This window comes from Erpetoichthys calabaricus, chromosome 2 (assembly GCF_900747795.2).
Source record: "Erpetoichthys calabaricus chromosome 2, fErpCal1.3, whole genome shotgun sequence".
NCBI lineage: Eukaryota > Metazoa > Chordata > Cladistia > Polypteriformes > Polypteridae > Erpetoichthys > Erpetoichthys calabaricus.
The window spans coordinates 116,770,231-116,795,681 of NC_041395.2; the positions used below are offsets into that span (position 1 = coordinate 116,770,231).

Consider the following 25,451-nt stretch of genomic DNA (forward strand, 5'->3'; position numbering starts at 1 on the left):
TTTTTTGTTTTGCTTTTTTTAACTTCATAATTCAGTTACATGACACAACACTTTAAAATTAACTTACATGTAATAAATATGTTATAAGTAATAAATATTTTTCATAATTACTGCACATAAGGAATGTGTTTAGAAACTGTGAAAGAAAAGAAAATGTAAAGTAATAATCGATCAATTGAATGGTTACCATTTTTCATTAATAATTGCCAAATTTTACTACTACTGTACTAACAAATTAACTTGTTATATAAGTATAAAAGAATATTCAGTATATAAAAAATACAGACTGAGTGTGAGATGACAATAATCACTCTATTACTTGGCTACTCTACCAAGAAAACACAGAAGTACAGTAGTTAGCATTGACAGGGGTGCTCTCTGTGAAGAGCTGACATGTTTCCACCATGTTCACATAAGCCTCCCCTCAGGACTCTCATTTCCTACTGCAGTTCAAATACATGTTACTCAGTTTATCTGACACTGGTGTGAGAGAGTGGGTGAGCCAATGAACGCTGTCTGAACAAACTAGAATACATTTTGATTCATTATGGCCCATTAAAAACTTCAATAATGCTCAGGACTATTCTAGATAAGTTAAACATATGGAATAATAGGATTAGTTTATACTTCAGGCTCACTGCACTTTAAAATCATTTTAGTAACAATGAAAAACACTTACGCTTGATTGACCAGAGTTTTTCTTGTTTAAATTATTTTATCTTCAAAAAAGATATTTCTTGCAGGACATTTAATATTACTTTTTTTTACAGATAATTCACACTTAACTACAAAATCATTTTGAAAGCCAAAAGTTAACTTGAAAGTTTCTCTAAAATTCCTATATAAATAACATACGACTCAGTGGCTTTACAGTTCAATATGATATTTCAAGACAGTTTTCATTGCAGTTGATTTCTTTTGTTACATCATATGCTAAGTGCAATATTTGTTCTTTCTGCATTACCTACAAAGCTCTTTGTTTCAGCGTTATATTCATAATTCTCAGTAAAAAATACACCAATATGTAAACAAAGATCTACATGAAGCTGGCATTATTGTGACTATTATAAACACTTTTAATCAGACAAAAGATATTTTCATCTCTGGCATTGTTTGTGCTTCTGTGAGGTGTAATACGAAGTATCATATGTGCAAACAAAGCAGAAATGTAATTGAATATTCCTTGTTTTCAAATAATCCCCAGAACATGAATCTGAGGCATTCACATGTGATCGAGAGCACAAAGAAAGCACAAAAGCCTAATTTCGATCCAGGCTGGAAAGACTGTTTTATACAATTGTATCCGTCCTACAAATTCAATTTCACTCAAGCTGAGTGAACTTAAAAAAGCCTCTTCGCAGGTGCATACTAATCTGTTTGCTCAGATTTACGTGGGAGAGAAAACAAGGCCTTTTTGGAGGTAATTCGGCAGAAGAGCTCATGAATTGGGCTCCCTAATCTCTGAACTCAAAACTGGTACTCAAGCAAGGGTCCTGTGGTCTATTAAAAAATGATTAGAGACCAGCAGTCTACATGACTGGCACTCATTGTGTGTGCCCTAAAGCCTGCATATTCACCCTGTAAATTCAAGAGTGTATGTGTGTGTATGTATGTATGTGTGACTGTACTTCAAGACTTCTACAAAGTTTCAGAACTTTATGTTAAGTTTTATCTTATCTCAAGGACAACAGTTCATTTTTACAACAAGGAAAAACACATATTAAAAAACGGACTAACTGAGAATCCCTTATTAAAGGGCTGAGAAGCGGCAAAAAGCATCTAAAAACAATCATGGGATGCACTGCTTTCTGTGAGTACACAACAATGCTAAAAAAAAATTTATCTCCAAAACTTGCTGCTAAAGTTTTTCACAATGAATGGTAACTTATGCAAGTACCGAAAAAGAAAACAGAAATGTTTCTTTAACTCTCTTTTCATTTTTATACATATACTTAAATATATTTGTAATTATACATACTGCGGACACGTCTCTCTAATTTAACTTACACAATCAGGATACATGACAAATGTTTACAGTCATTTTTTACAGTAAGAGCTCAGGCAAGTTTAGCCACACGCAGGAACAGAACTGCTAAACTCAAGGTTTAAAAGTCCATGCTTTAATGGCCACTATTACACTGCCTACCTAAAAACTCTTTACTAAAATATATATACATGTTTAACTATCTCTTTAATCAAAAATGCCCTTTAAAAATAAACTTATTATTTTAGTTAAATGGAAATAGTATTTAATAAAAAAAAATTCTGCATTGTATCTGGAAGAAAAGAAGGTTATGAAAAATACCAGTTTTCAGGGATTATAAAAATAGTACATAAAGTATATTTTGTATATATAGATATGCATTTTTTCATTTCAATAAGTATATGGGCAATCTATTTCAAAGAGGAAATGTAATAATTGTTGAATGACAGATTGGGTTGATTGACTCAATGTAAGTGACTGTAGATGAGTATAAGATCCATCCATCCATCCATTTTCCAACCCGCTGAATCCGAACACAGGGTCACGGGGGTCTGCTGGAGCCGAGTATAAGATTAGTACCCAAAATAGGGCTAATTCGATGCACAAAATGGATGGACAAATGGCAGAGGTGTAATATATACTTTATTTATCTTATAACTGTGTGCATGCATTATGTATGTATGTATGTATGTATGTATGTATGTATGTATGTATGTATGTATGTATGTTTGTATAAATAAATAAATAAAATAATTTAGATGAGATTTACAAGGCCTATCAAGGTGAACACAGGGAACAGTGATTAGTATGACTTTCTCACTGTTCCAGAGTCCTACATTCAAATCTCCTTACAAGCACTTATGATAAAAAAATGTTTTCACTGTTTCTGTGATTGATTTTCAAAGTATTGTACTTTTCCATTACATAAAAGACATGAAGATTAAGTTAATTGTTTGCTGTAAATGAATGAGGCATTGTACAGTACATTTCTGTATAACTATGCCCTGAAAAGAAACTGGTACTCCATCCAGGAATCACTCCTGACTTGTGCCTGATGGCATAGTGTGAGGAGAGACTCCCATGACCATGTATTGAACAAAGCAGGCTTAGTAAAGTGAATACATGAATCCATGAAAAGAGAAAAAAAAATTTAAAAAATCTGCTTTTTTTCAATTTTGCAAAAATATGTTTGAAAATATGAACCTTCTTTTAAGAAAAAAAAGTGCAAGTTCTTCTGTTGATTTTCCAGTTTTATTTTTTGTACAGTACTGTTCTTCCACTTTGGCTCAGTCTCATAGATATTCAAGCAAGGAAAAAATGTAGTTGCCATACTAGCAGCATATACTACCCATCACACTTAAATTACAATAAGTTCTGAAAACATTCCATAATAGTCAAAATAAAACACACATTAGTTGTATACCATAATAGATAGATAGATAGATAGATAGATAGATAGATAGATAGATAGATAGATAGATAGATAGATAGATAGATAGATAGATAGATAGATAGATAGATAGATAGATAGATAGATATGAAATATACCATATAAAACATTATAGATTAATGAAATCTATCTATCTAAAATATTTCACATAGTCCCTTTCATATTAATCAAACTACCTAGGTGAAATGCTAATTATTGAGATAATTCAGAGTCACAAATATGTAACTTGTTTTTTTAACACTCATTAAAAAAATAAAACCACAGTATCATGTTTGCTCAGTGGAAAGCCAAGGAGTTTAGCATCTCTGATATTCCATCATGGAAACAGAGTTAATGACAAACGACACTTTACTTTTGTGATCTTTAGGATTTTTTCTTTTTTTGTTGACTTATTTGGCTGTCTTTGTTGCACTCTGAGAGGCAGCCTGTGGCTGGAGTCTATTCTGCCAATTTCCACGCTCCATCTGTGGTATCCATCAACGAGGCCTTTGCCCGTATTCAGGGCTCTGACACCTGCCTGGCAGGGTGCAAGAGACACAAAGGAGGCTGGAGCTAAGGAACTGGGGGCTGGGGATGCGAGCACAGCAGGGGGTAATCCAGTCTTCCCTGGATGTGTAGCTTGGGAGTACCTGAAGAGCCCCCTTCTTGCTGTCTACTCCCCCACTTTATTTTTCGTAAAGGAACTTTAGCTAGCCCCAAAGAAAGAAAGAAACAAAGAAAGAAAGAAAATGTTTGACAGAAACCTACCAAAGGAATATTATTTGAAGACTACATATACATTTAAAATCAGCAATAAAGTATTTTTAAGAGGATGTAAGCTTTATTTTCAGATGAATACCACAAATAAACTAAAACTTGCCAATGCTGCATTTCCCTTTCCAGATCTGCTTTTTGTTCTTTGTTGTAAACCTTTACTGACAATTTAACAATCTCTATATGTGATTTAAGATGTGTGAAAGTTGAGTCTTCCTACATGAAAGACTTTGAAAGGGTAGGGGTTGCTGGAAACCACTGTATGTATGCATGCATACCTGGGTTAGGACAATACAACAAAATCCATTCACATCTCCTTCAGAAATTTCTGTAACTTCTTTTATAGCAATATGCTACTTGACCAATTTATCTTTGCCTCTCTGCAAGAAGCACCAGGTACGAAAATAAGCTCTTGACAGTTTTGCAGCCTCCAAAATGGTATAAATAATTTCTGACACTATACAACTCCCAGTGCGCTCTCTACTGTGGGCGAGGAATACTGATTATATACAAAGACAGCTTATACCAAGAAACAGACTTTCAGAGCCAAGTGGCTGAGGCATGTGCTCTCAGTACACTCATAAAACAGTCTCAGGTAGTTAAACCTACAATCTTTACATTTTGCTAAAATTTTAAAATGTTTAAATTTTTTTGTAAAACACTGCAAGTCTGTACTTTTCAATTATATATTTTCTTTTTGATGATTGAATATTCTCAAAACAAATGTATGCTAAGATGGCAAAAATGTGTCTTTCCAGTGACAGGCTGACTTTTAAAGTTGAAAATGTTTTACTCTAATTTGCACTTTTGTTCTGAAAATGATAATAGAAATTAAATCCAATGACTACTTATTTCTTTCCATTATTTTTTGTAATACAGCAACCTCAGGTCATTTCAAGAGATCCAACTGGTAAAAAAAAAAATAGTATACACATTTGCAAAAAGGCTTAACAAGTTATCCTTTCCTCAGCAATATATTTCACCTAAATCAAGTCAAAAAGAATATGAATTTATTGTATAAGCCTTTCTACTTCTGCAAATATGAGATAGATAGATAGATAGATAGATAGATAGATAGATAGATAGATAGATAGATAGATAGATAGATAGATAGATAGATAGATAGATAGATAGATAGATAGATAGATAGATAGATAGATAGATAGATAGATATGGACACAACATCATTTTTTAAATTAATCAGTTATAAAACTATATGACCTGTATTTAGAATAAATACTTATTCGCTTTGTATTAAATGCAATCAGAATGTTTTCCACTGCTAAAAATATTACAGTAACATTCTCTGCAGTTCTGGTCATTTCTGGTAGTTCATGATTAGAAACATTTGGCTCACTGGACCGAAATCAAGCCAGAATACAAGTTAAAATTTATTCAAGGACTTATACACAGCCACTCATAGAAGGTCCATTATTGACCATATGTCCTCCAATTATGGTCCTTATCAGGGGCAGGCCACTGGGAGCTGTTAATGAACTGGGTAATTGAGATGCTGACATGTGTTACCAAAACAAAACAAAAGGAAGAAGAGACAAATGAACAATTTATTTGAAAAAGGAGCAGTTCGGCTTTTCAGGGTGTAGGGGACTAAGTGACTGCCTGAATACATAAAACAGTACATTGAAGCAAAGCAGATGCAAGTAGAATAATAGTTAACTGACAGCGTATGGCCCATCTGTGCTTAACATTCTGTTAAAAGGGTCTCACTTGACTTGCTAAGGAGCCATCTCGTACAGCTGTCTGCGTATACTGTGTAAAAGGAATAAATCATTAACTAATCTAGTTCATACTTGGGATGACAAAGAGCCATAAACATTTACACTGACACATTATGTCGGCACAGCTTGACACAGTTATTATTCATTCATATTGTGGAAGTGACAGTTCGTTTCATTCAGTGGAATGCACCACCTCAAGGCCAGTGACAAAGACTGGCAATTCTACAGTCAACATGTAGAAGAAATTAATGCATCATAGATTTGGCTACAATACTTTTTGTTTGTACTATAAATATCTGTAAAATAACTGCTGATATGTTTACTGGCTTCTACCCCTTAATTACAAAGAATCTGACTTCAACTCATGAACTGTACTCAAATGCTGCATATGTTTGACCTTTTCAATATCCACCTGGCTTCAAGACTTCAGGATTATAAATGAAAGCCACTGGGTGCTCATACTAAATTGTACTTGTTTTCTGTAATTGTTTTCTGCTTTTGAATGAACTATCTGAATCATATTTTTACCAAACACATAAAACATATTTAAAAACATAAAGATTATATCTGTCAGACAAAATTACCAGTGTTAATAGTTTAAAGAGAACAATCTGTATTATATATCTGTCAGATCTACTTATTTATAGCCTTAAAATAAATTCAGCTGTCAAAATTACTTTTTATACAAGCTTAAATTAAAAACAAATAAAATGATTAAAATATGAAATTACATATAGATAATCAAGTATGGTTATTATATATTCATTACCAGAGTTCCTAAATAATCATCACGGACTGTGAGAACATTTTTACTATTAGGCAAGACAGGCAACAGTTCTTAGTGTAACTTCTTGAAGAAGGGGTTCTGAAGCTAGGTTTTTTGAAAAATATAACAGCTTGTTCCCTCATTTTAAAATAAAAAACAAATAAATTGTCTATTTCTTGCTCTTTTACCTTTGTGTCTGTAATGCAACAGAGTTAATAAAATTAATTATCCATTCAATTTTCAGCCAAGCATAATCCAATTTGGGGATGCATGGAACTGGAGTCTATATTACCAGTCTTGAGTTCAAGGAATCAACACTTGTTGAGGCGTCAGTCCATCATAATACTCACTTGTGTGTATATGGGGCCAATTTTCAATTACCTAGTAATCTAACTCATCTTTGCTAAGGAGAATGCGTAAACTCCACAAAGACAGAGACCAGGCTGGGATTTAAACCCAGTGTCCTGAAACTGTGATACAGCAGCACTAACCACAGCACCACCTAAAATGAGCAAAACATTGGTAAGTATTAATGTATAAAGCTTAAGTTAAAATGATCTCACTGCTCTTAATTATTTTGAAATACAAAAAATGCAAGTACTTAAAAACCTACCAGTACATTAATAGGTATTAGGCAAAACATATTACCTAACCTTAAAATTTGCATAATAGATAAAAGGACCAACAGATAGATAGATACTGTTGTGTTTTCTACTAAAAGTAATTTATCTCTAAAATTAAGATTTTTAAGTTCTAATACAAGTATTGAAAAACTGCACAAGTTTTGAATGAATGGGGATTAGAGATTTAAGGAATGTACAGATTTCTAAATGATATCTTTTATCTTTCTTAGTTTACTTATTAGTACAGTTAAGACTCAGGTATGCCACCAAATACGTATACACATTCTATGGACTCATGTTAGTCCTAATTTCTATCTTACATACTTATCTGTACTGACTGTTATTTAACATAAATATAATTTTAACCTCCAAACTTGTTTTAAGTCAAATCACTTGACAAAACAGTGACCCAGTGATAAACTTTGACCTGTGGGAAAGCTTGGCATTAACACATCCACTAAAGCCTGCTTGTTACTTGCAAGGGCTTCTCCTTGACCTCAGTCAGTTCAAACATGCACACATAGGTTTCACTGCCCTAATCACTCTTCACTTGTAAATTATTATGTAAAGGGTATTTGTAAACTACTGTACACTTACTTACATTTATTTTCCATTAATCATGCTGTTGAAGAACAATAAACTGGTGTGAAAATCACATTGTAGCATTTCAATGACGTCTATTATTTGGTTCTAGCTGCACAAAAACATATTAACATGATCACATTGAGTTTTCAATGTTGTTATAAATACTGTAACATATCAATGGGTCCAACATGTAAGGCCTCGCTAATAATACAGTGTGTCAATTTTTCAGAATCGTTTCCATTAAGGTATATGTCCTGTAAAGTCAATAATCTTTCATTCAAGTGTACTTTAGGAATGTCAACAGCCATTTAAAACTGCAGCTCAAGTGCCAACTACTGAACTTTCTGTAACTGTTCACAGAATTCCAGCCTGCTGTAAAATTTGTCACGGACTTGATGTTTTGGTATGTTGTTAGCAGCATGATATCAGTGTTTAAGATGAAAAGATGTGGAAGACATTCTGCTTAATAGTTTACATGAACTGGCTCATATGTTATGTTTTATTTTTTTATTTTTTCTTTTCGAACAGGAACCAAATTCCACTACGTTCTATGGTAGGTTTTCCCAGGGTAATTAGATAACACAGCAGATTGTTAGTCTACTGCTGTTCACGTTAAGTGATTGACAAGCCTCTGTCTGGCTGCTCAATTAACTATTTCATTTTGTTGCTTTTTGCAGTTTTGCTTGGCTAATACTTTCAACAAATAGGGAGTGTTTCTAAAGAACCCATTCTCCTTGACCTTCAGTTGCCCATTTTCTTTCAATCACTTCAAACTGTCTTAAAGAAGCTCTGTTGAATGTACAGAGTCCATCACAGCTCCAGGTTCATCCCCTTCCATGCCCTGAATACCTCACTTCAAAGATGGACCGCATTCATTAATTGCCCTTTGAATTAATATCAGAGGGTCACAATGCGAGTGCCAGAAGAGAAAGAGGCTTTAATGAAGCATAGAGCAACCATTCATTTGCAGATAAGCACATTTTTATGCTTGAATGATCATCATGGTGAAGGCTTCATGATAAAAAAAGAGGAGGAAGAGGAAGAGAGGAGGAAGGATGAGGAGTGACAAAAAATGTAGACCAGACTATTCAAAATTGAAATTGTATATTATAACTATTGTTTATATACACATTATTGGAGATGCATTGTCATGTGAGGGAATAGATAGATAGATAGATAGATAGATAGATAGATAGATAGATAGATAGATAGATAGATAGATAGATAGATAGATAGATAGATAGATAGATAGATAGATAGATAGATAGATAGATAGATAGATAGATAGATATTCTACTCATAAAACTTAAATTTAGTTTTTGAACTGCAATCAGAATTGAATATTATACTTTGCTCTACAAATTGCTACAAACACCAGACACTACGAACTATTAAAAATTTAAAACATGTAGGTCTACTGATCTTTGTAGTCAAGACATTTTCAATTTGTAAATGTGAACATGAGAGTGATGATTGGGCAACTGGGATGGGGTTATGTGTGTTTGTTACTTTAGCTGCAAGTTTTCTAAGAGCTCTTTTCTCTTTTTTAGAAGCAAAGCGGTCTTTTATTCTAAATGATATACAATCAAAAATGTGATAGATAGATAGATAGATAGATAGATAGATAGATAGATAGATAGATAGATAGATAGATAGATAGATAGATAGATAGATAGATAGATAGATAGATAGATAGATAGATAGATAGATAGATAGATAGATAGATAGATAGATAGATAGATAGATAGATAGATTTGTGGCCTGGTAAATGTTGATAATCTCACCTGATTGTCCTAGAAAATAGAGAGACCTCCGTGACTTTCGTGTCATATGTCTGACTTTCCTGAGCAGCAAAAGAAGCAAATTATTAGGACGTCTTTGCTGATCATGCATTACATCTGTTTACCTCACTTCTTAAAACAACAAACATAATATGAATGATTCCCTCAGTCGTGTTTTTCATTTACAAATTTATAAGAGGTTGAAAAGTAAAAGCTTGTGTTTGCATGCTAGCATCAGTTCAGTTTATTAAGACAAAATTCTATGCAGGATGGTACCAGCTAAATGCTGCAGAGCCAGTTCTTTACTTATTTACACAAACAAAGTCCTTCTTAGTTTCTTTGATAAAAGAAGCTAAATCTTTTCCTCTTTCATGTTTTGTCAGCATTTGATTCCTTTTGTCCTCTGGCTATTTGCCTGGCTGTGGACAATGAAGCAGTAAGAATAGAAGCAGATTGTTGGAATGGTCCTCAATAAACCTAATTATGACATGTTGACTGCGCTCACCATGACATATTTGAAGGATCCAGGCTTATTCAATTAGCCTTTCCAGGATTCCTTTCAAAAATAAAGTTATCCCTTTGACTGTTTGTATTTCTGAAAGGTATTTTTGTTCAGTTTAAATGTAAATCCCCAAGACTAGACTGCTTCTTCTGTTACTCTCAATAACGTTAATTATTTGAAGAGGGTCAATATTTTTTCTGTGTGCTTTCTCAAAAAAAATGTTACTCATAATTCCATTAGCATTTACATTTTACAAGATCTCTATACAAATAATACACTGAAAAGCTTGTCTCACCAATTAAAAATAAATTATGCATACTTTAAAATGATATTTGCTTTACTTTCTCCCAGACTGAAAACAGGGGGGTTTGTTTAAATTGTTAGCTATTAGGTGCATTATGTGGAATCAAAAAGTGTTCCACAACATGATCCATAGCCAAAACAAGACTCTGTTGAACGTCCAGGTGATACACATACCCAACAGGACTGAAGACACTATGTTAATTTTATTTCATTTGATGTTATTTATTTCATTAGAAATCACATTTGACATATATTACCATAGACAAAGGTATCTGCTGTGCTCATTAAATTAAAATTAGAGTTAAAACAGCTATCCAAATGAATTGCCCAACGCCTTTTAAATGTTTCACAGTCAGTGCTACTCAGAAGTATCCAAACTAGGAGGATTTTCCCAGACAAATAAATCTAAATGATCCAGCTTTGATCTCAGTACTTAAGGGACCTTGACAAAAGATGCTGAACAACAAGGGGCAGGACTACTGGCCCCTCAATGCACAACAATAGCATTGGCAAACAACTACTTAATCAATATTTGGCCAACGATACTGAAAACTCCCTTTTCAGATTTTAATTCCGAGTTGTAAAACAACTGTAGAGCATCTAGTGACATAAAACTCTAAACTCAATAGGAATCAGCCTTCTACTATCCTGCCAGTCATATAATTCAAAGCTATGTAGTCTTTAATGAGTTATCTCGGAGGAATGGACTTGCTGTAAAGTAGAATGTTTAACTTAAGGGCAACCTGTAGCTATCCTACTCTTTTGATCTAAAGAAAGGGAGATATGTAAGTCATCTATTCTTGTGTAATTGTTTAGCTTTACATTAAAGGGACAGGCCTTAAAAATCAACCAATAACCAGCTAGTTAAAATAACATTATGAAACAGGGACTTCAGCAGTTACACCCAACAAACGTCTTCACGTGCAGTAGGTCTTGATTTATGGACGCCTGTTATGCACAATTTGTTCCCAAATTAACAGGAGACCCGTTTGTAGTTATGCCTCGTTTCCTTCGCTTCTTTACTACTTTCTTCATGACTGCCAGCTGTTTCTAACTACTGTTCAATGTTACAGTTCTGTTTAATATCTGCATCGTTAAGATATCGTTTGAAAACTGTCAAACAATATGTACTTTGGCATATAAAGTTTTAATAGTGCTGAGAATTAGGTGGAATGTTTATTGGGTAGTAACTTTTTTTTTTTTTGGATTATATCCTTAAATATTGGAGGATGACAATCCCCATGTACCCCCACCCCCACCTCCTTTCCAAGCATCTCCCTATGACTAACTCTTTACATCTAAATATTTAAGCAAGGACTCGAGAGTCGCGTGTCTTAAATACAGTAATCAGCTGTCCTTAATACCATTACAGCATGAAGAAAAAATGTTTTAAAAAATCACAAACAGGAAAAGCCATCACCCCCTTCTGCAGATAGCGCTATGAACTGCCCGCCTTTGTTAGGGTTGCTAAACTGGGTGCAGAAATTTCACGAATGTAATGGCCTCAGGCTAAAGGGGCGGGTTTGGGTTGAGATGAAAGTGAGAATAAATAAAGGGCTCGATTTAATCTGCTTGAAGAGATTTTCAGTTGGGGAGAGAGTTTGATGGGTGAATATTGTAGCAGTGCGCATGACTTGGGCGCTTCCATTGTGACCGCTCCTCGGGGCCAATTCCACTCTCCAGGGGAACACTGGGCGCTATTCAACCGGGGACTGTTTAATACACTCTCCAAATCATTAAATGTCACCCAGCTCAGCAACAGAAACATTTAGAAGACCCAATTAATGTTAAAGAGGGTCAGAAGGGGGTATTACAGAATTAACAAGAGTTAATCCGAGAAGGGGACAAGTTCCTGGGTTATTTTGCTAATATTGGTTCTCTTCTGGTTATGGAATACGGGGCTTGTTTCATTATTCTAGACAACAAATTGAACTGGTAACATTTATACGGTCATAATTACTTGGAAATTGAACTTTGGAGTGAATTTCGTCCAGGCTCACTACATTGTATCAAAAGATCGAATATTAAAAATACTCTAAACTGGATCAGGTCTGAGGATGCATGCTTACTGCTGTCACTTGGATGCTTTCCAGTAATAATATGAACTTCTTCGAGCGAGAAGCTGTTCATTTATGGATTTTCTATGCTATTCGCCAAAATCCCCGCTTATACTTGACTACATTGATAAAAAAAAAACGATTTGGGCCAGTAGCAGATATGAATTTTAGTAAAATAACAATATGTCCAGTTTTAAGAAAAAGAAGCTCCTTCTGCCTTTAAAGGGCCGTTTCAATTGTGGCTTTTGAATGGTAGTCGGCATCTTTAGACGACCTAAAGACTCAAAAAGAAACATTTTGTAGGTGAAAACGGCCGCTTTTCCACGGTAGAGAGTCCATAAAACTGCTAGGAGCTGCAGCTATTGGGGATCACTGAATAATTCATCCCTCATTGAAACCTCATAATGTCTTTCCTCAGTCTTTTGTTAGGTTGCTTTCTCTTCTTTTCTCTCCGAATTATAAAAAGGTTGCCTTCTTTTGTTCTGGCCAAGCTGCTGCTAGCTCGGCTTTTGTCTCCGCAAAGCTGAAGTGTGAGTTTCAATGGACTCTCCCCCCTTTGTTTTCCAAGTTCATCTCCAAGTGTTGTGGATTGTGCACTGAAGGCAGGCTTTGTAAAAGATGGAAAAGTTGTACAAATGTTTGACCAACTCATTTGGGTTTTTTTTCCCCCTTTTTTGTCTACATACAGGCCCGTATGGAGAGAAATTACAGTACACACATGAAAACCGTTTCTGCAAACAGTAAGCACGTCAACACGAACCTTTATACACTCTATTATTTGACCGTAAATATTATTTTCTTAAGTTAATTGTGTTTATAATCATGTTTACAAATGCGTTATTAAAATGTATTAGTAATGACCTATATTGTAATACCTTGAATTAGAAAAAAAAACTTATACACTGTTGTAAATAACACAATTCGAAAATGTGGGTCTTATGAAATAGTTAAAATAAGCTAAGAAGGAGCTTATGGATATTTACATTCCGAGCATAAAAGACGGACAAAAATGACTAAACGCGAGCACTATATATATTTAAAAGTATTCTGCCGCTCTTAAAAAATTAGATTCTACACTTTATCTCAAATGCTCTTATTGTTCATTTTGGACTATACATAGTTACACACATACATATGCAAGTATAGTACAAACGTGCATTAAATATTTGGATACATAACACATCTAACATTTTTATTTCGATCATTTATGTTAACACACCTACTTAGATTATTGCAGTTACAATTTTATATGTGAAAAACTTAGCACTACACAGACAAAGTACTTAAAGGCCACTGCCCATTTAAAAAATAAATACATTAAACTTTCTTAACATAAAAACTCTAAAACGGTGCCAAGAACGTAAGTTTAAAATAATCACAACACCGAAATCTCCTACATTTGATGAAGTAAGGACAATCATATTGGCATGTACATTTTCTTTTTTTCCTTTTTTATGAATGCTTATATATACTTAATTTCACGTGTTTTAAATTCTCAGCGTTTACAATAAACAGAAAAAAGTACCGTTTAAAAAATACACAATGAACTTAAATATACAAAGCGACATAAATGTGTAAATATACTTAAAATATATAAAATATACTTAAATATATAAGTATAAATATACTTATATATATAAATTTAATTTACAGAACGGTTACATGAAAGGACAAGAATAAGTCAGTACGGTAAATCCGTTCAGTTTCTGAACTCCTGCACTTAAAGAAAGCGAATAAAAGCTAAAGGGAAACAGCGCCATCTTCCTATTGCAGTTTCTGAGCAGTTAAAAGGTAATTAGCTTCAAGTTTAACACTTCATTTGACTCGAAAAACACAAATAAAGTGAAAGTTTCACTTTAGGTTGTTAACATTTACAGATATATCATGTGTTTACAATTTAAGTAAGTAACGACGATTAACTCTTCAGATATCAGCAAGTAACCGCTTGACAACCAGGAAACACTGTGCTGATCTCTTTAATATCATAACGGTTTAGAGACAACTTAAGGTAGAAAGCAGTTTTCTGTCCAGGTGTGTCACTGTTGTCAGCAACCAAATCCCTTACTATCAACAGGTTGAGAAAAGACAGCGGCCGTGCGCTCTCAGACGCCCTCTTTGATCCTAGATATGTTTCCAATTGCGGTAATTGTCCTCACACCTCTGTAAACTTTTACCGGCTGATAAGCCCAAGAGGCCGCCAAAACAAAGCAACATCACCCTTTGCGACACTAGTTCTGTTCAGTAAACGTCACTTACTAGATGGAAGTTAAGGAAAGCTTTACGAAGAGGGTAAACTGCGAACTCACGACTTCAGATGCAGCAGCCCTACGTTCAGTTTAACCGATCATAGCTTACCTGTAAAGTCGTCATGTATTAAAATACCTTCCTTTAACAAAATGGTCAATCCCCCGACCCGGTGAATGAATAATGTAACATTATGAGAAGCATCTGTTCCCAATAGTCTGAACAACTACACAACGTTTAACATGCATAAATTACGTTGCAAATATTATGAGTTATTCTGTATTCTAACGTTTGCTTTTCAAAAAACATTACAACAAATAGCATAAATGCATATTAAAGTAAGTCAGTTCAAGCTCTTTTGAAACTCACATCTGTCTCCGAGAATCCCATCGATGCTGTGTTTGGCTTTTTTTTCACTTTCTTCAAATTCTTTTCTTTCAATGTCTTCATCGTCCTCCTCATCCTCTCCTCTGCCTCCAAATTTACTTCTCATAATACGACTAATAGAACTCACTTAAACAAAAGGGAGAGAGAAAAAAAAATAATAAAGTCGCAAATGGCGCTTAAATACAAGTGCGCCCTGTGTCCAAACACATGAAAAACCTTCATTTTCTCTTTTAAAGAATCAAGAATGTCTCCGTTTGTTTGGCTGCTATCATAAAAAAGAATGATTTTGCGAATATTCGAAAATCACTTTCAAAGTTCATGTGAAGTTTATATCAGATTATCATAACCAAGCCACAACAAAACATCTAAAAATAAAGTGAAAGTGACTGAATGTTTTAATCTTTCCCCTTTTAAAGAGTGAAAACAAAATTTATACTGGGGGATCTTTTTCGAAAAAACGTTAAAATGCCAGTTGTACGATAATAGTTTTTAAACATTCATCTATTCATATACATTTCAATAAGAATCAACAGTTAAATAGCATTAAATATTGAATAACATTCCAGAGGCTTTCCACCAAAACTATCTTCAAACAGCAATTAGAACAATATTAACAGTAATTAAATACCTGAGGGTACGGAATTCCGATCACATATTCCGTCTTTCAATAATTTATCCCTGATTTCCCAGCTAAACATTCCAGGATTATCCCGTTTATACTCCTCGATTTTCTTTTCTACGTCTGGTGTTGTCACCTGCTTTAATAGACAGTTATGGTGATACACAAAAGACAATTTTAACGACGTACAATCCACGTTACATGTAAGCAGTTCATACAAATACACGCTTGTTCCAGAGAGTCTTTTAACAAAAAAGAATATTCTAAAAAGGACATGTTTTATATGTAAAAATCACAAGTGCCATCTTATAAAATTAGATACCTCTTGAAAGTAATTGCTGAAATTTAAGCAAACTGAAAACTATCCAATAGTAAGTATTCTTAAGAAGCTATTAACGGAGAATGCAACTCTGTACTTTAAAGTCCTTTAAATTAATAAGACAAACTGTCATGGTTCTCAACCTCCAAAAGAAGACTTTGTATAAAGATTATTAAAGTGTAAATGTAATGATTTTAAAAATAGTAGAATAGTTATAATTAAGGTACCAACTATACAATAAAAAAGTTCCAATTACCGATTTGACCCAATTATAGTAATAATTAAGAAAAATGTGGTCGAACTGTAAAACACAGTTAACCAAACCAAACAAACCATTCCCCAAACACACAAACACGACACACGACACAAATTAATAAACCATTCCAGATGATATATTTTATAATTATAAAATGTATCACAAACTTTTACCAAAATGTAAAACTTCACTTCTGTGCAAAGAGTGAAATAAAACCTAGGCATTTCTAAAACTTCAAAGCTTTACAGAACACAGTGTCAAAGATAATGTTTGTTATAAGGATAGTAGTAAGATAGATTTCTTTTTACCTGGTGGAATTTATCATTTAAAAATGTGAACGAGCTGCATGACAAAAAAACACATGATTTAAAAATATGTCTGATCGTTAATTGCCAGCTTTATTTAAAAAAAGAATCAAAATCAAACTAACACGTTTTATATCCTAAGTGTGCAATTATAGGAATAGGCTTACAGTGTGTAACGGAACAGCAATGATAACAGGAGCTAAATTTAAGAGCTCTCACCTTGGGCTTGCTTCCTCCGATAGCTCCGGGTCTGATAGACCCCGTCTCCTGGTACCTGCACAGTATCTTCGACACACAACCGTGAGACACCCTGAGCTGGCGAGAGATCACGCAGGGCCTGATGCCATGATGGGCCATTTCTACAATTTTGTGTCTGATGTGATTTGGTAAAGGACGGCCATTAATGAAAACTCCGCCGAGCTGATTGACCCTTCCCTGGCCTAAGGGGGTAGAAACTTTACAAAAAAAAGACTGAAAGTTAACAGGAAGTTACAGGAAATTAATATCGCTTGACTGTCCCGAGCATTTTTTATTCAAACAGTAATTCACATGTGACCCAGGCTGCCTGCTTATAAGTGATAAAACAAAATACATTTTAAAATACAAATGAAACTTTGAAACCTCTAAATAAATTATGAGAACCAATGCATTAAAAACTAAGCAGCGAGTCACTTTTATAAACTGTAACCTAAAAAAAATGGGCAAAACGCTTAGTTTAACCAAATTCCTCCAAAATGTGCTTTATTGTCGCACCAACAAATAACTTCACTGAATATTAAAATTATCTGATACTTTTTTTACAACTGTATATTATTTACTTCCCATCTCTTACATTGTGTATTGTATATTGTATTTGTATATTCTGCAACAACAATGCAACAACTGTATTAAATACTAGCAAATACATTATCTTTTACAGTGTGATTATTTCACATTTGAATGTTTATTCATATAAAGAGCCATATCATGAAGGTTTTTTACTTGTAAGTGAATGAAACAATACTGCTACTGTAACAAATAGGTTATTTGTACCAATTGTGAACTTATTAATCTTGTTTGGTATATTTAAAAAAACAAACAAAAAAATAAATTAAATATAAAAGTGTGTCATTATTAACAGGCGTGTGCAAGAGTTAATGTTATTTTATGATATAATATATAAGCACGTTATTACTGATTGATTTAACGTAGGCCCACATTTATTGCAATTTATTATTTCTGTCTCACTTTTTATAAGGATTGTAAACACAGCCAAGTTTGTACAAAAATGCCACAAGTGGATATTTAACTATTTTACGACATTAAAACATTAACACATAAACAACTATACAGAATAAATGTATAACAATCCATATGTACTTTAAAATAAATACACAAAGAAAGAAAGAAACAAATAAATAAATAAATAAATAAATAACAATGTGATGTTTACCTTCTAGTGGAAATCCGTTTCGAGGATAATTTTGACCTGGAGTCGGTCTCATCATTCTAGGGACTGCTCCAGCCAGTGCTGTCATTTTAAAATGCAAACCCTGGTATATACTTATTTCCTGTCAAATCAGAATTTAGTCCAAACTGTAACGATTCCTCTACGAAGTAAAAATCACTTCACTTGCTTTGCCCAATGATGTAGTATCCCCAAAACGCAAAATAAGAATAACCAAAAAATTGAAAACGACCCCTTTTAAAAGCAAAAACGTTGTTTTTTTGTTGCAGTTGATCTAACAGAGTTAGATCTGCAACGAAGAAAAAAAGTTCTTACGCAATTGCTGTTGTTGTTGACACACTTAAAGAGAGTGAATGGGTGTTTGCCTATAGTGGAACATTTATTAGCTGTTGCACTCAGACCTTCATCAGGTCTTCCTGTTCTCTGATTGGCGAGAAGAAGAATTGTCCCGGTTAGAGAAAGCTCAACCCGATTGGCTGTCAGACAAACTTTCTTCTCTCATCACTGTACGCAAGATACTTGACTTGAACAAAGTAAGTGCGTGCAGGATATATTAAAAAGTAATAAGTACTTGCCACTTTTAGCTACAGCGTCAGGTTTAGAGTGCTTGTAAATACTAAAGTCATACTGATTGTAAATAATACGCGAAAGCTCTCTAAGAATTATTGTAGTTACACGTTTCATTTAATAATTGCGAAACTGTTAACGCGTTAGCAAGGTTTCTATATAATATTTAGTAAATGCATGTTTGTAATCTAGATTTATCTGAATGCATTTGCCTCCCCCAGGAATTTATATTGGACTGAAAGTTATACAAAGTTAAAATAAAAGACGCAAACTGTCAGACTGCAGAAAAGTGCCTCAGCAGGATATGACGCCGGGAATGCTGTAAAGGCTGTCTGTCCCAAAAGAAGCTACCTTTGTGAGGCATCGTTATTTATAACCTCGTAAGTGCCAGCAAACTCATCCCAGACTCGTCTTCCACCACACTCTTTATTTAGAAACCCCCCATTCAAAAACTCTGTCACTCAAGGGAGAGTTGGAATTATTCGTAACCATAATCAATCAAAGCAATGAAGTTTGCTCACTATATCCCCTTTGAAATCAACAAAACAATGACTTTTCCAGCCTGCGTCTTTCCCTTAAGCGTACTTTTTTTTTTTTTTTTTTTTAAACTCAATAGGTCTTCTTGTCTTTTCTGTCCTAAACAGATGCGGACAAAATGCAACTTAAATATAATGCAGGAAAATAAGTATATATTTATATATATATATATATATATATATATATATATATATATATATATATATATATATATATATATATATATATATAAATAACTAAAAAAAATAGCAATTTCATAATTATTCGGTTACCAATCCAGTAGCTTGAAATTTGGCATCCCGATAAACACAAGGAAACAATTGTCCTCTGAGCAAAATGCATTTCACGGTCTCCACTGGAAATGACTTCAGTCTTCACTAATTATCCAAATCGCGGTGATCAGGTGCAGAATTAACAGGATTAGAAATATTTCACAAGCAAGCCATCACGCAATAATACGTAACTACCAGAAAGTAAATAGAATCAAACAAATCATTCAGGGTTTTTTTAGCGTAATTTCCTATTTTTTCTGCCGTCAGTTTGTTGAAATTATTTACTCGTGAGATGGATATTCTATCAATTGCATTTAAATTTTTAAAAGTAAATATATTCAAATTTAAGCCCGATCTCAACGAATATTTTCTCATTAATACACATTAAGGTTTACATAACTAATAGAATGCTGATTTACTACATATCAACGATTTATTGAAATGTTAAACACAACGCTTCTAAGGGTTGCAAAAATCTTTACATACAAGCTTCTCTGAGTTAGTATCGTATTAGAAAAACACAGCGGGGATGGAAAGGAGTAAAGACAACCAAACACCTTCATTAAGACAATTTAAAGGAACACTTAATACACATCAATTAACACTTTACCTTTTGAAGATTTGAGAAAAAAAATACTTCAAATGATTTTTTTTGTGTGTTTAAAAACAATGTCGGAAAGAAACCTCCACAATCTGCTCGAATAACAGGGGTTCTTTAACTTGTAAACGAGAAGTTTGCCTTTTCAGCAAGAAATGAAGTTCTCTTCTATTTAGCTTGAGCTGGAATTAAGCTATTTAAAGAATAATAACTTCTATTAGGTTTCTTCCTATTTGTAAGTTTGAACGGTATGTTGCTCGTATACGTTTTATAATATATTTTATCACTACAGGTTGTCTCCATAAAAGGACACGATTAACGTTGATTCATCTGTATTATTTGTGATAAATGTTATCACGCTGTGCTCGTTTGCACGCTCGTGCAAAAACATCTTTATAGATTTGAAGGTGCGTTTTGAAATAATAATAAAAAAAGTCCTTCGTAGAACAAACGGAAAAGTACAAACATTTGCTTTCGTTTTATAAGCGTATAATTCAATAATGCCCCACGGATGGGGAAATGAAGGCATGGACGGGCCACTCCACTACTCCTGCATGTTACATTTTCATAGGTATCTTACAAGGGAAAGCAAAGTTGTCAGCAAAATAAAAGACTCTTTAAACGTTACGTTTTGATTGTTAGAAACTTTTTCAAAATAATCAGTGCAAAACATAATTAGATTGCAATAGCCTGTTTAAGAGATTATCATTAGTAGCTTCTTTATTATCCATTTTATATGTATATTACTTATATGAATCGAAATTACTCTGTCCTAAAGCAATCATGTCACACCTGTTCCACAATGAGAAGTCAGTAGATTAATAAAATACCTGTAATGGTGGTAATGTTTTCTCCTTATAGTCCATGTCAAAGTGTTTTCCAGTGGCAAGAGTATACTGTTGAAATCAAACACCATTTCACGCGAATGTTTTGTTTTTTTTTATAAAATGTATCTAAATTACTTTCACCCATTCCAGTCGCGACTATAGGACTTCGCTATGTATCAATGCAAGAACCATCTTCAAAGAAATTGTATTCATGAACGTTATTTCAAAATAGCTACAACCAAGGGTCATAACGGACCTCTCGTTTATTTTCTATCTAGAGATCTAGGGCGATAGATGAAAGATTAATTATTTTAGAAAGCACATCATGAAACGTTAGACTCCTTATAAAAAACGTCTGAAAATCCTATCACACTGCCTTCCCATTTTAAAAGTGACACCCGATCAGCATAGCCAATGGATTTAACGGTATGTAGTTTCTGACCGAAGAATAAGAAGAATAAGAATAGGAATAGCGATTTTCCAACTGGTATAACTTTTGAGATTATCACATTTCTTGCCGATGCAAACATTTCAGGTTTGCTGATCATTTTACTGCCTCGCCGCAAACACTTCATCTTTAAAAAAGATGAAATGCCGCTGGTACTGCTAAAACAAGAGATTTCATGGTACAATCGTTAATAATCTGTGAAGGACCCCCGTTATCAAACAAACAAGAGACGCACGCAGCGCCTGGATTTTTCCAAACATTATTGGCATTATGTAAATTCTGAAAGTGAACCTGTTGCTCATACAAAAATGATCAGGACTTTTACTCTGCAGTGTTTGGGTAAACAATTTCTTAAATACAAAAAAAAAAAGAAAAGAAAAAGCTTGCTTATAATAGTAACTACAATCGTCAATTTCGAATTTCACAGCCGAAAATTAGTCTCATATCATATGGAAACTACGACACACTTGATTTAATATCTATTCTATTTCCTCTTTGTGTGTGTGTGTGTGCGTGCGTGTGCGTGTGCGTGTGTGTGTGTGTGTGTGCAGGTATTTAATGGATTACAAAAAACTTGTATTATTAAAATTCAAAAAGAAGCCAATTTTCTCGTCAAATAAGAATCATGAGCCATTAAAGGATACATCCATTGCTTATATATATTTCGTTAAAATACCCATTTTTAATTTGAAACAAATAATGAGTTAAATACAAGAATGCTTCTTCAAGTTAAAAAAAAATAAGATAAAATATACCTCAAATTTAAACAGTCTAAAAACAAAATACATTTGTGTGACGTCTGATGAGTTAAATTGACACTTAAAATGAATCTTTATCGAGAGCAGCAGCAAAACTCAACTTACAAAACTATGCGAGTAAAATAAATATATATTAACAATATTATGACAAGTTACAGAATTAATAACCTATTCTTATTTTACGTTCAATTGGGGAATATATTGCTCTATTGTATTGTGTGTATTTTTCCCAACGGAATCTATTTGGTGAGAGTTTAGCAGGTTTTGGAGTTTTGGAAATCAGAAAAGTTCTGACCGACATCGCTTTAAGGTTCTTAAATACTTTTCCAACTTCTAAACTTAAATAAAAAAATAAAAAAAAATGTTGTAAAGAAACAAATTGCAGTATATTTAACCTAAAATGTGAGCTTTGATTTATCTCAGGTTGTGTTCGTTTATACTGTTGAGTATTTTAATTGCTTAAAATAAAGTGAACATCTATCTAGTATAACCGCCACACGTAACGTTTATCTTGCCAAATTCATCTTCAAGTTTTCACTTTTTCATTCCAAAATATTAAACTTAAACATCGTAGCCACAAGTGTATGCATCCACGCCTTGGAGCAGATATGATGTATTTTTTACTGTTAAAGTCAATACATTATGTTATTATTTGCAGACTAAGCTTTTTTCACTTTTACTTAGCCTGTCACGTGAACCTTAATGCGAACTTTATTAATTGCTTCATAAGTCCTTTCATAGTGTTAATGATGCAAGATAACAAAACATTCTCAATCAAGCTTAATGCAAATCTGGGGGTTTGGGGGGGCTGGGGTGTGGTTGAAGGTGGGGTCGGGGCCAATCCTGGCAGCAATGGGCTCAAGGCAAAGACCAGACCTGGAGAGGGCGCCTGTGATTATGACATTATATACCATATTTATATGTACAAAAAAGAAAAATATAAAGTGTTGCAGCAAGCTAATAAACTTGTGTAAAATGAACAGTTGCTCACATTTATTTGGTTTGATTTTCTACTTGAGAAAATCTTGCATTTCCTCTTCGTTTACATACACATACACCAAGACAAAGAGAGTAAAAAGAGAAAGACAGATGCCAGTGAAAAGAATATTTTCTATGGGTTTATGCATTTACATTTGGGTAATGTAAAGTGCCTTTCAGCAGAACTTATTGATTATCCATAGAGATTCTTGATTTTACAGACAATCTTAATATTAAATTCAAAACATTTTTTTCCTTGTAAAGGTTTTAAAAATATTAGCAGATTATATATTAAAAAATAATATACAAGAAATTTACCACTATCGTTTTTTTAATTAGCATCAAAATGGACCCACTATGGAAAAATTGGTTTGATAATCAATAGAATAATGGGAGAATGGCATTAAAATATAACTGTACAACAAGGCCTCATCTGAAAGATTTCCAAGGTTGCTTTGGTTAGCACTGAATTGAATACTCAAGCCAAGTCTGAAGTCAGTCTTAACTGCTGTCCCTGCTTTGTATACAAGCCTGCATAAACACACTCAAGATGCCATGAGTTCTTGGTGAGAATTTCATTTTCATTATTTTTTCATGTAAAGTGCAAAGGTGATTCTGATGAGTGGAGGGGCAGAAGAGGAAGTTTATGTACAGACATAGAATTTATAGTTTGATTTTTCACAGCTTCCTACTCTGAATATCAGAATTACATTCTGCTATGTTTATCTCTTTATTCACAATATTACAACATCCAATATAGTATTTCTGCATTCCCTATTCAATTACTTAGAATTACGATTATTTTTCTATATTTTTTAGGTTGTGGTGTTCCACCTCTCTAGAATGAAGTTATGCTGTTGTCTATTTATACCAATCTGCAAGTTTTTTTTACTTAATTTTGCACTTCTCAAGCAATAACAGATTTTCTCACTTTTGAAGAGTATTTACACTGTTAGAATATATAAAATACTTTTTAAGTGAAATAATACTTGGGTGATTAATGTCCATAACTATCATTTTAAAGAGTGCCTGGTGTAACAAAACGTGCAAAAGATGCATTTCATTTTTTACCTTTTTCATATTTAATTTTCTCTCTAAGAGTTTTAACTAATTGTCTACGGGACGATTGAATTTGGTGAATATTTAGGTTCCATGTATGTATTATTTTATTAAGCAAGGTCATTTTCCCTGCAGTGGGCTGGTGCCCTGTCCGGGGTTTATTCCTGCCTTGCGCCCTCTGTTGGCTGGGATTGGCTCCAGCAGACCCCCGTGAACCTGTGTTAGGATATAGTGGGATGGATAATGAATGAATGAATGAAAGGTCATTTTCCAATTTATACGTTGCCAAAAGGATTCAAATATGTTTTCTCCCTACCGGTTCCTACCAATGCAAAGGCAAGGGATACTGTAAATTTTCAATGTTTTATGTTGTTGCCTAAATAACATAAGAAGTAACATTGCTGTAAACAGACAAAAGATTTTGTGGCACACTGAAGCACATTGAAGGACTGTTATCCTATTCAAGGATGAATCATGTCTTACACCTGATGAGCAGTACCTGGTTCTGTGCAACACTGAAATGGAAAAAGCTTCTTTGGAAAAATGATACGGGTTTATTATTAAAGAGACAAACTGATTTTATACACAAAAATCAAATGTTCTGTATCCAGAAGATGTACTGCATATTCTTGGCATTTTATAATGCTGTACTCTGTGCATTTCTTACAGAAAGAGATGACGTTATTGGACTCTGGACGTATACACATAGCTGAAAAACAGATTTCCCTGATGCAACTGCGTATTCACAAGCCAAGTGTGCCTGTTTGTGTTTTGCTTGCTGGCAAAATTCAACAAACTTCCAGGGTTGCAACATATGCTATTGCAAAAAATTTGCTTTATACAGAAAAAACTTTACATCATTGAAATTTTTGGCACATAAGCACTTCATAAATACAATAAGACTATATACATATTTTTATTCTTCTGACAGTGAATTTTTGAATCTATGTTAATGTAAACAGTACAGACATATTTTTGTATACTGTTTATTAATGCCTGTATTAACAAGAGTCTTATGCCAGCTGAAACACTTGGTACTTCAGTCAAAATTAATTTTATTATATTTTAATTGTTATTAAGTTCCTCTTTTTAAAAACATTTCTCACTGTTATATTAGCCTTGGAAATATAAGTACATGAAGATTCATGGGTTCAAATCTCAGCATGGCTATTGACTCCCTAGTGTGAAGCCTTGGGCAAATTCATTTGACGCAGGCATCTCCCAGCTGTGAAGTAAAGCAAAAGGGCTTCTCCAGGATAGAGGCTGAATCTCAGCTGGACTGGAATG

At 33.7% G+C, this 25,451-nt stretch overlaps 1 protein-coding gene across 3 annotated transcripts in view; it reads right to left on the reverse strand.

Annotated features, from left to right (window-relative positions):
• pax3b (paired box 3b) overlaps positions 1-18,452 on the reverse strand; it is a 44,928-nt gene extending 26,476 nt beyond the window's left edge. For 2 of the 3 annotated variants that reach the window (XM_028794403.2, XM_028794402.2), the window contains exons 1-4: positions 18,106-18,452; positions 16,893-17,128; positions 15,803-15,932; positions 15,157-15,300 (exon numbers count right to left, since the gene is read on the reverse strand). In XM_028794403.2, the coding sequence (XP_028650236.1) occupies positions 15,157-15,300; positions 15,803-15,932; positions 16,893-17,128; positions 18,106-18,190 (595 nt within the window). In that variant the 5' untranslated portion in view covers positions 18,191-18,452. The remainder of the gene's footprint in view (positions 1-15,156; positions 15,301-15,802; positions 15,933-16,892; positions 17,129-18,105) is intronic. The other variant, XM_051923782.1, reaches the window with a different exon arrangement.
• Between the last annotated feature and the right edge of the window lie 6,999 nt (positions 18,453-25,451).